The sequence below is a fragment of the Dromaius novaehollandiae genome, chromosome 12, assembly GCF_036370855.1.
Source record: "Dromaius novaehollandiae isolate bDroNov1 chromosome 12, bDroNov1.hap1, whole genome shotgun sequence".
NCBI classification, from domain to species: domain Eukaryota; kingdom Metazoa; phylum Chordata; class Aves; order Casuariiformes; family Dromaiidae; genus Dromaius; species Dromaius novaehollandiae.
In genome coordinates, this window is record NC_088109.1 from 10,211,437 (window position 1) to 10,226,168 (window position 14,732).

At 36.7% G+C, this 14,732-nt stretch overlaps 1 protein-coding gene across 7 annotated transcripts in view; it reads left to right on the forward strand.

Moving 5' to 3' along the window:
• Window positions 1-14,732, forward strand: part of CACNA1D (calcium voltage-gated channel subunit alpha1 D) — a 209,679-nt gene that overhangs the window by 172,384 nt on the left and 22,563 nt on the right. For all 7 annotated transcript variants that reach the window (XM_026102807.2, XM_064518903.1, XM_064518906.1 and 4 more), the window contains one exon: window positions 4,211-4,341. In XM_026102807.2, the coding sequence (XP_025958592.2) occupies window positions 4,211-4,341 (131 nt within the window). The remainder of the gene's footprint in view (window positions 1-4,210; window positions 4,342-14,732) is intronic.

The window sequence follows — 14,732 nt, forward strand, 5'->3', positions numbered from 1 at the left end:
TCTTTAAAGATTACGTTCCTGGAATTAATCTTACTTAGTAACTCACCGTTAGCTTCAGTTTCATTTTGCTGCTGAATATAAGCTGTATATTTACTTTCAGTTATACTAAAATTCATTGCTAATATTAGTTCTGCAAATATAGCTCTCCAGTGTAGCTGGAAGTCTGAAAATCTGGACCATTGCTCAAATGATAGAAAATACTATGGCTTCAACGGCCTAATATAAACAAGAACACATTGGGAAGTGCTTAAGATTCATCAGATTTCTATTTCAGTTTGAATTTGTTTCTCTGTAGATCATGATATGACTTACCTCAAAATCGAAATTATTTCAGCTTACCTAAAAAAAGAGGAATACAACTATTTTACATTCATATGTCATAGGAGTGTACAATAGCTACTATACAGTAGAATTTAGTTTCTACTGAAGCTTACTATTCAATAGAAAATTGTATGTGACAATAACACAAGTGACAGCTGATAAGTAGCCCTCTGCTTGGAGACAGAAAACCCTCTTCAGTAAAAATCAGCAAAGCATCCAAACTCGATATATTAAAATCACTTGTACTTACAAGTTCTGAGATGGCAAGTTTATGGTGGTTTTGTGCTGTATTACTTTTGCTGTGTTATTGAATACTAGATCCTTCATGTGCTCATGACTGTGCCTCCAGAACACCAATCACTTATTTGCAGAGCAGAATGAAAATAATCTTTATAGCATTTTTTTCCTGAACTATAAATAGATGCACTAGAAATGAACAGTTAGCAAATTTTTGGTACTGGTTAAATAACTCATTACTATAATTAAACTGTTAATTGTTAGCAACAGATTTCCAGTACAGAAAGCTGAAACTGCTTTTCAAAAGCATAAAATGTTAGTCAAATGCATGAATGTATGCAGGAGTTAATATTCTTAGGAGAATACAGAGTAAGAGAATTTCATACCACCAACTAAAGATTCACCTACTTTCTCTTCTCTAAATTCCCCAGTCTCTGCCTGCAAGCCCATTTAATCCTGCCTAATACTTTTTGCCCTCTTCTGAAAACTTCCTACTGAAATGATTCCTTTTGCTGTCACTAGTTGTAGTTACAGATCTGTCTATACTGTGGTCAGTTTTGCTTAGCTGCCTCCCTACCTGTCCATGTCTGGCTATGTGTATGTTACTTAAAAACAAAGTCAAGGATGGCTCCCCTTGACCAAGCTTCACTTCTTGTGTGCACGTGTCTGCAGTACAACTGACTGTGCCTGTGAAGTACACATGCATCTTGTTTGTACATTCAGACTTTGGCATGCACAATTCAGTGAAGTGGAAACACATTCATCTAATATGCTCATAAGAGAGTTGGTGCATGTCCACAGTGATCCAGAAAGGCCCTTGACTTGTGCATACTGAAACTTTGCAGGTATTGTCATCTCAGGTACAGTCAGTAGTCATGCGACGTCATAGCCTGACTTGAGACATGCTCTTAAGTACAACCCATAGTACATGTTATATCAAGTCTGTCACTTCTGTGTGCTTGTTCTTTCTTGGGGCAATTTGCTATATCACTTCCTTAAAAGTTCTGTTCAAATACTTAAAAGAAAATAATATAAAGGATGGGGAAAGGCTTATCTTGGGAGTCTGACCAAGGATACATTGCAGAAATCAGTGGACTCAGTTGAACTAAGGAAGATAAGTTTAGATTAGATTCTATATAAGAGAAATCTTCCTAATACAAAAAGCCATTAGTCTCCCAAGCAGCTGCCAAGAGAGATTACAGGTGAACATCAAAGAGAATGCTCACCAAAAGATCAGAAATTAAATTTGAGGAGTCTATTAGAAAGCTTTCCGCTGTTGAGACTGAATCTGCACACTGGTGAGCTTTTCTTGTGAGCGATGTAACCCCTGCCATTTCCCAGGGCGAACTGGGGAGAGTTAAACCTTTGATACCATTGCCAGTATTTGTCAGAGCAGACTTTTTAATGGTGTGAATCGTTTCCTGCAACAGACTGGTCTCCCAATGAAGATATTTTAAGGCAATTACCATAATTCTTTTTGCTTTGATATGTTTAAAGACTAATAAAATAAAATGCTGGGAGAATACATTCCTGAAGCATTTTTACTGAAGTTAAATGCTATCATACTTTCTCAGGTGAATAAAACCCACTTCAGACATTATAGTGTCGTAGAGGTAAAAGCAAGTTTAAACAGTAATGCACTTGGATTGGATTTCCCCATCCTTTTTATTGCCATGAAAGCAGATGATGAAAATGAAATATTGTACAGGAACCATTATTGAAAGAAGAAAAAGCTAATTAAATTTAAATTAGCAAAAGCTGTTATATTACTGGTAAAAATACTATTAGAAATGCTATTATTAGTGAGACACAGTGGGACATATTATGGGTAAAGCAAAGACAGGAGGCTCTGTTTTTATCAAATGTTACTGTATGACGTATTACTGTATATTATAATCAATTAGTGAATTTACTTACATCACCAGTATTATGAAAGGCAAGGCAGTGATAATTTTCACTCTAGAGTATAATTGATGGGAAACAAAACATTAGTTAGCTAAACAGAGAAAAAGCCTGCTCAAGAGAACATGTTCATATGTTTAAAAAAAACCAAAACTTATATCTGTCCTAAAACTTCATTAGTTAGTTAAAATAAGGAGAAAACAAATGGCATGAAACTAGAAGAAAATAGTAGTATACTTTCTATCAAAGGTATGTTCAAACGTGTCCAGATGTATTGGTTTTTCTGTATTTGGCCAAACAAGTCACGACAGTGTGGAGTGACACAGATCCTGAGATGTATTAAGCACCTGTCTGTCACAGCAAGAACTGGAATTACAGGAACTTACTATCTGTCAGGATATGGGCCCTAACAATAGAGAGAGCTTGGACACCTAAAACAAACTTCTCCTTTCTTCCTTCTTTCACTAGGGAGCTAGCAACCATGTTACAAATAGCTATGGCAATATATTACAAAAATGAAGAGACTAGGCAACACAGCAGAAAGCAAAAAAGCTAACTTCATGCAAGATACCTGTAAGGGAAAAAAGTGTGTGAAAAGAAAAGCAATGTTTTTGAATAGAAAACTATTCCTAGTTTTCTGGCAAGCATTATTCATCAAGGTATCAAACTCCCACAGCTGAATCTCAAATGGGACACATAAAATGGGCACGTACATGCTATGAACCAGGGAATTTCAATATCCTTGTAAGGTAACTGCCTTTAAACTTCAAAAACTTTGAAATTTGAAATTTGAATTTTGTTCACAGAAGTAACTCTGTAAAAAATGCTAGTTTTTACTGCACTTGCTGTTTGTGTGTATTCTGACTTATACCAAATTAACTGATGGAAGTTGTTTTCATTTATATCAGCATTTCAGAGCTGATACAATACAATAACATGGGAAAGTGCCGTGTCTGTTTTTTATTTCCTGTTATCATCATCATCTCTCTAGAAGGTGACTAAAGACCAAATCTTCAGTCAAACAAGAAGCTCACAAAAAACATGTGAAATTGTAAAGTCTGCGGGATTTGCTTCAGAACTCAGTCTCTAGAATCTCTGTTATTGGGTGACAATAAGGTCATAGAAGATATAACCCAGCATGAGTATCTGGGACTCAGCTCAAATTCAACCTGAAAGATGCTCAGGTATTATAGTGAGGGTATGGCACCAATACAAAAACTTTAAAATGAAGCAGGCTGTAAAGACGGCAAGATATTGTGCAATTAGAGTAATGTTACATTGATATACTGGCTAAGAAAATTTGGTTCAGCAGGAAAAAAGAGAGTGAGAATATGTCGCAAACAGGGCTTCTTTTTATACAGAGTTGCTCCTATGAACATAAGAATATATAAGTCACAGTAGCTCGTATGTTAATCCATTTGTTCCAAGTAACTAAAGCCAGTAGTTCAGCTTCTATGCATATACAAATATGTTCCTGGTTTTATTAGAGATTTACATGAACTTACTTAGAAGTACGTGAAACTTGGTAAAGTATTACGTTTTCTTCTTTATTAAGGATGAGTTCACTTAACTGACTGAGCCTGAACCGCTTGCTAAAACATTGCTTTAAGCTAGTTGCAGGTTCCATTATTGTAAGCTGAAATGTGCCTAGTGCACCCATCATATTTTTCGCCCCCAAAGCAGATATGAGTGTACAGGCTATTGAAAAATGCGCTGACTTGGGAGAGATCTGTCTGGTCTGTTCATTTAGATGATGAGGTAACCGTGGGGAAGTTCTATGCCACCTTCCTGATACAGGACTACTTTAGGAAATTCAAGAAACGCAAAGAACAAGGACTGGTGGGGAAGTATCCTGCGAAGAATACCACGATTGCTCTGCAGGTGATTTTGTTTTTACATTTTAACTAACCATTTTATGAGCTTACTTGAAATAGCAGGTAGATGAATATTCATGATTGTGCAGTGCTGCAAGGATTTTATTTAGCTGGGACACTTTTGGCCCTTATTCATCAGAAAAGTAAAAAGTAATTCTGCTTTCGGTCTTGGACAAGGTAAGTGCAAAAAGTTATTGTCAGTGGATTACTCAAACAGTAGCAACAGTTACAGCAGATTTTTCAGCAAATCTAGTTAGGCATCACAGTCTAATGCTGCTGATACAAAACCAGATAAAATAAGTACTTCTGAGTTGTCATTTCCGTTCTTTGTTTTACATTTAACTGTTCAATTTCTTGTGTTCCTACAATTTTTAAGTCAGTTCTCAGTCTCAGAGGACTTCCTAGTATGCATTGCCTCATAATAAAGAGGTTGTTACATGGAATAATTTTTCTGCATATTTCTCTTTGTTTTTTTTTCTTTTCTGTTCATAATTAGTGGTGAAATACCTTCTTTTAGTATTTTTTTTAATATTTGCACTTTTTGAACTTCACTTTCATCAATTTCTATTTTTGGAAGTAATATTAGCACACTACGTTAATATCTTTTACTGTCTTTTAAAACAAACTATGAAATGGAAACTGTGACAGTTGATAGTACTAGTTGGATATCTACCTCTCAGCAGTCCTGCAGCAAGTGATCCATAGAGCATAAGTGTTTTAAAGATGATATTCTGAAACTTTCTATCTTCTAATACCCTTTGTGTTCTGAACTTCGAAACAGGCAAATGGAAGGCTATCCTCAAATAATTCCAGACATCGTACACTGCACCTTTTGTACTGGATTGGGACTTCCTGAATTTCAGTTAATGCTGAGTAGATTCCTATGAGCAGTAAACATGTTTGATGTTTTTGATAGCTTTTTTTCTTCTGATGCCAAAACTTAGGAGGATGTTATGGAATCTCTTTCTAAATGGGGAGATCGCAGTTTCCACCAGGAATATGTTAACCTGATTCAGAGGCTGTTTTCTTGGTCAAGAAAATTGCTGGTTTGTACTTCTATCCAACGGGTAATTTGTTTCATTCGTATTTCCCAGGAATGTGTCTGTTGTCAACTCCAACGCATTCTGTTCCACCTCTCCATAAGCATAAGAGATGCAATAGGCAGAGAAAAATTCACTACAATTCTTGCTATTGATGTGTGAGCAAATGGCTTGCCAGTATAGTGTGTGCTGTATTTGCATATCACAAGAGAAAAGAAACATTATGGGCACTAAAAGAGATAAAAAGAAAAAGACTGGAAACAGAGTTCAAAGGAAAGTGAAAGACATCAGAGATTGTTAGGAAAGACTTTGCAGACTCTGTCCTTCTTCATTTGAGAAGTAATTGGTAACAAGGAGCTCAAAGCAAGTTTTAAACAACAGTCTTATGGTTTTCCACTTGTGTTTTCTAAGTTGCACATGTAACAGTATAGAAACAAACATTGAGTTTCCAAACGTGGGCGTGTGCTCAGTTTTTTATTATCAGTTCCTGCTCCCTATTCGATAATGAAGGGAAAAATGAAACTGGGATAAATTAGCTCTTCCTCTGTCTTTAGATAAATATTTCTCAATTCACAACAGCTAAAAATTTGGCCATGAATCTCTGCTGTGACTCTATAAAGGCTTATGGGATTTGGGGCATGGCATTTATTTTTTGCTGATTAAAACAGTGCTCCTATGGTAATGAAATGATCCAGGCTGGTGGATGGGAGGTCATGTCTCTCTTTCTCTCCTTTTCCCTCCGTTTTTTGAACAAACAAGTAGTCATTCAATTTGATTTACCAAATATAAGTATAAATACTATTTCAAGACACCTGAAAATAACTGTGGGAAAAAGCCCTTTCTTACTGGTTTTCAATACAGCATATAAAGGAGTAAAACAATTTGATGCTGAAGGCTACAGCAACTCAAATTCAAAGTCACAATGCTGTGTATGTTAGATTAGTTCTGTGAGGATACGGGTTTATGTCAGACCGGGATGTCTTTCTAAAAGATCTGTTCTACTTCAAAGAGGAATTGATTTCTCTTGAGCAGTGCCCCATAGAGCAGTTGCATGGGATTTATTATAAGGAAATTAGAACAGATGAACACAGTGAATCCTTTTAGCCTTATAATGTATATAAAAAAAGATGTCTCTCCATTTTCAGCCTCAGATCTGCTTTTTCCAAAGCTTTTATGTTTATAAAACTTCAATGTTTTCAAAAAAATATGTCCATAACTACATTTTTGGCAACATAATTTATGGGTATGCCGCTGTCATCAGACTTGTTTTCTCAACTGTAGAGATTTTGTTGAATGATCTGTGAAAAGTTTATAACTGTGAGGATGTTACTTTTCTGTGGAGAACTGAAAGCTGCTATTTTTTCCTTTTATTTTTACAAATGCTCACTCTAAGTTAGTTAGTGTTTGCAGGTCTCCTTGGTAAGCAATATGCTAATAATAGTAGAAACATACAGTATCGTTCTGTGTCTCATACAATTTCTTGCAGAAATTGTGATAAATACTTTATCAATATATGCCACACTTTCATTATAAACACTGGAGGTACTTCATATAGCAGTCATGGTGGATTTTATATTACCCATTTTATCCAAATGAATTTTCTGATTATGTGTCTATCTCTTCTTAAACTGATCATACAAAGTGCACAAACCGGATTCCAGCACCTCCCACTGCAGTGTTCGCTTTTCTGTTGAAATCCTAAAACAGTAGTGAAGTAAAGCAAATCAGTCTGTGATGACAGCAAATATAAAATACTTTCCCCCCTATTTAAATAACTTTGGTAGCTGACTTTGCTTATTAAGTATGGAACCAACAAACGGGTGCACTTTCATACTAAATCAGGATTTTTGTACTAGTGAATCAGTTTGTTCCTGCAATCTGACAACAGCTAAAGACCCATATGAAATACTCAGAGTAGTGCTACTCTTTACTCCCTAAGTCTAACAGAGTAAGTGTAACAAAGTGGAAGATTTGGCTATGGTGCACCTTTAGGTACTCAGTGCTTTGGTTAAGTGCAAAGCACCATGGCCATTACAGGAATGCTATGAAGTGCAGTATCATGGATTTAGTCATCCTTTGAACTCTACTTTGTACCTTCTGCCATTCCCCTATAATCCTTTTAAAATGGAGCTGACCAAAACCTCAAGGTCCATGGCACTGTGCATTTTTACAGTTAAGTAAAGTTATTTTACTTTTTACAATTTCTTTCTGAAGTATAGTACCAATTGAGAACTGTGCCAGGAGTTCTTAATACATATACAACAGAAAGTATTGCTTTTAAATGGAAAAAGTTAGCTGAAGATGGATTCCATGAGGAGAAACTGATTTTCTGTGTTGTGGTCTACAGACAGGAAAAAAAAATCTTCTGGTTAGCTCTGTGGAAGCAAACTAATGGATGTAAAAGAAGTGCAGACCGATGACCTTCAGTTATCACTATAAATTGCCAGAGAGATACTACAGTACAAGTGTCAGATCCAGCTTTAAAGGCTGTGTCCTGTAGGTGTTAAATTACCTAACTCCTACTCTGCCTTGTTTTCATAATCCTTATTTCCATAATCCTTTTTCCCATCCTGCAGAAGTAAATTGTTGTCATTTTGTCCAATTACTGAATCTCAAAGCAATGCAAATTGGAGTGCTGTACTGTAACCAGTCTTACAGCATTTCTGCCATTCCCGATTCTGATTATAGCCTGAAGATTTCCCAGGAAGTTGTTTAGTCTTTCCTGCAAGGTATGACAGATTCTCCCAAGCAAAAAAGAACTAAATTAGCCTCTTCTCTCTGGAGGAAAAATGTGCCCAGCTATACCAGAGTTCCTGTCACTGAAATCTGTGGGTAAATATGGGACCTGTTTATACAAGTAATTATGATTAATGATCCTATGAACTCCTGGCATGGACACTCTCTTTTCAACCTAAGAATGCTCTATTCTGCATCAATATTAATTAGACTGAGATACAGCACTCTTAGTTGGGAATAAGAGTGTCTGCAAAGGGTATTATTTAATAGGGAATGGTTATTTTGTTTTAAATTCAAGCCCTACTCTAATCTAAATTAATTTGTCCATATAATAATGCTAGTAGAACTCTATAGTCACTGTTTTAAAATTCCCGAGTTTTCTTCTTTAGATTTTTCTCATTATTATTCAGGACTATCAACATTTTGCAATATTTCTTAGTCACTTGATAGTGAATGTTCACCAAGATCCTGTGAACTGCTTCTAATAGATACGTAGGTAGGTAGATACATACATACAAACATAAATATAAGTTGCACACAGAGCATAGCTCCCACACATTTCTAATAGATAGTAAACTTGTATCTGCTTTCATAAAATCTACCTTTTTCCTGAGTTTCTTAGAAACAAGAAACTACAGCTGTCTTCCCATTATAAGAATTTTTGCTATTTAAGATTTATAAATTATATAAAATAAAAGTTAGTAATATAACAATGATCATAAGCTACATGTTAGAACATTGAGGGAAGCATGACAGACTGGATGTTTAAACAGGAAGGTAACAGGAGAGATAATCATACTGCAGCCTGCTTACTAAATCTGTGCTAGCTTGAGCTGTATTTGTTAATTCATTGCTTAGATGTGGAGCTTGGTGAGTCACTAAGCTGAACTCTTCTCAGATTTTACTAGGGACAGTCAGAGTTGGTGGGTCATCCTGTGAATGCAATGTGTGGCTAACGTCACAACCACAAGATCTCACAACTTGTGTGTGTTAAAGAATTGCCACATTACAAATTTGTAGCTGTAGTAGAAAAAGGGGTTTCTATATTTTTTAAGTTTTTGGAGCTCTATAGAGAAAAGAAACACAACTAATTTATCACTGCACATCTCATTCATATATAATTCACATAGTTAATTCATACTATACATTTTCTCTGTATGTTTTTACTTATTCTGTAACAAGAAAAAGTTAAGTTCTTCATAAGCCCCTCTAAAATATTAATGAACATGTTAAAATTTAAAATTCCAGCAATCAGGAAATGACTTTGAAAGCTGTCATCAAGACTTCACATTGTGTGACTCTTGCATATCCTACTATTGCAGATTTTTCATATGTTAACAAGTCTAGAAAACTAAATTACGTTTGTCATAAAGTTAAGATAATGCACTTGGATTGAAGAGCTACGCCACGTACCTGTATACATGTTTTTGTATCATGTATCCATGATAAACATCACTGGTATTTCTGAATTTCAGTTGCAATGTAGTACTTTCCCCATAAATGTACCACTATCTGGTTCATATATAAGGTAAAGAGGAATAGTCAGTCACCTGGAAATTCACTTTTTTGCTATGTAAATCAGGTCAAGTGCTTTGCCTTTTGCCCTTGCCTTCCTCTCACGATGTAGAAACGTATATGATATATAGAGGAAGATATCTTGGCTCTGTACTTACAACCTCATAAATTTCTCTCAAGGATAATTACTGTCATCAGTGATAAAACTAGATTTCAAATCAAGGCATTGCACATTCAGCAATGCTTAAACATCAACTGTGAGAGCATAAAACAGTTACCTGTAATTGAATGGTCATTTCTTAAGTCAGGCTGCTTCCTCTGCAAAGGTTTACAATTTTTCTAGATGTGTCTCTATTCATACCCACAGATATCTGGCATAGATTCAAATAAAGGAGAAAATGTGTCTGAAGCATGATTCACACAGTTATTTCTCCAAATTATCAACAAAGATACTATTGCCGATAATTGTGCTAAAATTTTCTTTGCTCATTATTTTGCTAAACAAATTGGTTGGACAAAAACCAAGTTACTGGTATTGTCAGAATAGATTTCTACTGGAATAAAGTCTTCACTATTTCCTATAAAAATCTCACTTATTTAAATTTTAGCTTTCTTTATAAAAATGGTAGTCACTTAGGAAGACTCAGTGAGGTCAACACAGTATATTATATTTCAGTGCTGATAATACGTTGTCCATGATTTTCTATTGAATGTATTTAATTTGCATTTCACCATGAGAGTGATATGATCTCAAGCAGTGTGTGTTCCAGCAATGGACCTGAGGTTACATGTGTAAGGCAAATTCATCTAATGTTGTTAGGCTTGATATCAAGCCCTTCTAATATGGTCCTGCAGCTACTGCCCAGGAATTAGCTGCAATGTTTTCCTATCTTTTCTGCTGTCAAAATCAAGAGCACAAATCGTCTAACCCCATGTATCTTTGGTGGGGGAAGGAGAGAGAAATAAAGGGGCATGTCCTAGACTAAATATTGTCTCCTGTTCAATTTTTTGCAGAGTCTTGTGCTGCAGTCTCTAAGACTCACCCCATATTGTCTCAGCTTCTGCCGTTTAACAGCTCCAACCAGGATATGTTTAAATTTAGTATTGATTCAATTTTCAAAAGAAGGAAAGTTGGATGCCTGATACCGATATTCATGATACCAGCTAGGTGTCAGAAAGAAATCACTGAGGGAATCGGATTCTTTCCAGACTCACTGTAAGAAGGGAAGCCTAAGAAAGGAAAATTAACTTTATGATCTAACAGAACAATTTATCCAGAAAGATAAAAATAAAGGCAAAGAAGTTGGCATTATTTAAGATAATTTGGCAGTTACAAAATTAAACTGAATGGAAACAAAAATAAGCTTTAGAGGTCTAGCAGGTCTGCTAATCTTACTGTGCTGACAACCCTATTTTGAAAGAGTTCCACACCTGAGAGGATGCTCTTTTCTGTAGGTAGCAGCATTTCCTGAAGTAAACGTGAGTCAAACCTGGAAAAATAATCCCCGCATTCTAAATCCTGAGGTTTGCTTTTGACAGTGACAGTATTTCATTAGATGATCTTGATGCTGATGAAGTTGTTATACCCATCTGATCATCCCATCTGGTCTCTTTGTGATGAACAACACCATGATTTCAAAATGAGGTCAGTTCTTCAAGAACTATGGTAATTGTAAACTTTTGTGGGTCATCAGTGGTAATGAATGTCAGCATTGCCCTTTTGAAGCATGCCTGCCAGGCTGAAGACCTGTAAATCGTGTCTGTGGTGGTCTTACAGACTGGTCCACACAAGTCTGAATGCACTGAGGACTCCCAGTTAACCTACGGAAATGCCTGTAGGGATCTTGTTTGCTTTATAAAATTTCTGTTATGCATTAGATCTTCTGAATTTTGGTTACAGCTATTTTCTCTCTTTTCTTGGAAGCAGTTTCAGAAATCCTGATGAGCGTATCTTTTCTGATTCTTTATGGAGTAAACAAAAAACTTTTTTAGGGCAGCCTCTGAGGTTCTTCAAAAGGCAATATAGACATTCCATTAAATACCAGTAAAATTCTTCCAGATCTCCAGTCCCTGCAGTACAAACTTCAAAGATAAAAAATTAGTTTGTTTGCAAAAGGTCTTTGAATGTTATTCTTACCATCTTCTCAAGGTAAGGTGCAAAGTCTGTTGATAGATTTGTAGATTTTCCCCATGAAAACAGTCAGGGAGTAGACATTCGCAGGATAAAGAGCAAAGAAAAGGCCATCTGAACCATCCATTACCCTTAAAGGCCTGACCAGAAGTTAGCTGCGGCAGAGGTATGACATGTGCCTGTTCACTATTCCTTGAAATAGGAGCAGTGTTGGTGCCTGGGACTTGTGTCAGTGAATCAGAATCAATCTCCAGAAACCCCTCTCCTGGAAACGAAGGCAGGTGAGAGTAAATATGAGGGAGGAGCAAAAAGGGAAATGTATAAAATATAGTGCTAGACAGTATTTAGCTCCTTCCCCTTCCCTCCCCTTTCTCCGTCTGCCAGAATAAATGGGGTGTTACAGCCTGTAAGGCTGCATTCACCAGCAGTAGTCATGGGAGAATATCGGGAGCAGTAAATACAGGAGCATACTGGAAAAGGGATTGAACCCTACTGGGAGAGATCCACTCAATGCATGCGGGACATGAATACTCCTCTGTGCCTGAAGTCAGAATTACCCACTTTCAGTTGAAACAATTTAGTATAATTTCCCCTTCTTTCCCTCCCAAAAAATATACTGTCAGTCATTTGTGATGAAATACTAGAAAACTTGCCAGCACATGCCCTTTTCTGAGATAGAATTTCACTACTTATGAATTATGATTTTATCCTCACCAGAACCATAGTTTCTGATTTGCTAGTAAATTCTTGGCTAAATCTGGACAATTCATAAATCTGGACAATGCATAAAGCGCTAGATGACCTGTTGATTAGGAATGTCCAGGTTCCCAGAGCCCTCCTGTGTTCTCCAGTAAAAATAACTGCTATACATGACTAACCAGTGAAATTTGCAGTGGAAATTACTTTTGTTATCAGAAGGCCTCTGAGACAGACTGTGTAGCTGCTTGACATGTATTCAAGCTGCTGTGCCTGCATTTTCACTATTGAACTCCATCTCAGTATTTTATGAAGAAAATAACATTCATCCTTTTCTAGCTGTGTGGGATTAGTCTCTCTTCCTCTTCCATTAAAAGTGCAGATGAGTAAAGCCAATTCATGAACACCATGATAACTTGCAAACATGTCATCTTAAGCAAGTGGACTGATCTTTAACCTCTTCAGAGGAATCTAAGATGCAACATTTTTTGCAGACAGGGTTGAGAAATCACTAGCCTGGTAATGGTTCATGGTAACTTTTCATTTCCTGCAGAAGCAGAAAAAAACAGTCTTGAAAACATTATATTCCCAAGCAAACTAGTGTAGCTCCATTGACATCAGTTGAGCTGATTTATGTGTGCTATGAATTGATCTTATAACCACAGTAAACCCTTAAACTTGCAACAAGAAGCTTTCAATACAGTGCTGAAGTTTACTGAGCTCCCTTTCTGCAGAAATAATGCTGGACGTGTATGTCTAAAATAAGTATTTTTTTTGCTAAAATAAAATAACGTAGTAAATCTCCACAAGGCAGCTTTTTTGTTTGCGGAAATAGAGCTCTTACTGAATGACTGCTATGCCACTGAGTTTTGCTGGTAACAGTATTCGAATGTCAGTACTAATCCAGCAGCGTATCCATGCCTGCGTTTCTAGCTAACAGGATTAACAGTTAGCTCAGAGTACAGGCTGCAGTGTGAAAATGTTTAGGACTTCAAGACAGACTATGCAGCTTGATCACTGATCAATATGCATTTCTCTTCTTGGGTTATTTCTTTTTTAAGTTTGCTTGTACATATATGTGAGAGAATGCATGCATAGCTGAATTGCTGGGTGATTCTTGTAAATGGGAGAAAAAAGAATTTGTGGCGTTTGTTTCACTGGAAATGAGTGGTGTGTTCCCTTTAAAAAGGAGATTTCTGGGATTTTTTTCTGGATGTAAAAGGACTCAGATTTCCTGCCTGCTTTCTGTCAGTCATAGGGAGAATGAAGGAGTATGGTTATGCTCTTACTCTAAGGGGGCATGTTTGCTTTTATTTGTTGATTTGAGGGGTTTAATGGTTAGGTCTTTGTTACGACTATATTTACCTGCTTTGTCTTTCAGTTGTTTTGAAAACTTCCTCTTTGAAGTGAGAGGCTTCCTGTAACCAGGACAGGGATGTGACTTCAGCAAGTGTTTTTCTCTAGTCTTTCCTTTAAACTACTTTAGATTTCATAATATTTAGGAGTCACAATAATACCATTCCAAAGAGCGTCTGCTTTCTGGACTGCTAGAAGGGGTGAGAGTAGCAGAGGCTGGGCTGAACTTGTCTTTTACTTTTCCAAACTCTGTCATTCAGAATCTTCTTATACGAGGAGTTGTTTAATGAAAGCTTTAAATAAAATATGCAAAATATTTTTATCAGGTATGATTTTTCTATTTGTAAAGTACAGGTTTGCCTAAATATTTTCTAATTTCAGTTTTCTCCTTTCAAATCTGTAAGGTGAGCTTTGGTGCCTGTTATTCTGCTGGTTTGTCAGGAGCCTAGTCCTAACCCCTTCCCACCTCTGCGGGTAAGGGAGGCAGCCAGTTAGCTCCTATTTTGTTTGCCTTGATATTGAGGCTGGCTTTATATCACACCATTTTGGTGTCTGTGAGACTGAAACTTCAGTAGGTTGAGTATAGGGCTATCTTTTGCTGGTTCTACCCTTTTCTCCAAAGTGGAAAGCATGTAGCAAAAGTACATGTCATCCATGAACTGCAGTCTTCATCTGGCCATGAGACCCTCTGTGTTCCCAGACTGTATCTATTTCAATACATTTGCATTTAAATAACTGAGAGGCAGTGGGGTCCAGGAAGTGTTTTTTTGTCTCTAGTCCTCCAGTGAGGGTGTCTGCTTGTGGCAACAGCCCTGCATCACAGCTGTGTGCCCTCTCATTTTGTGCAGGGGTGTGCTGAAATTGCTCATTCTCTGCTGTGTGTTTGAGCAAAAATAAAACAAAGGGATAACTAAACCTAAAAGG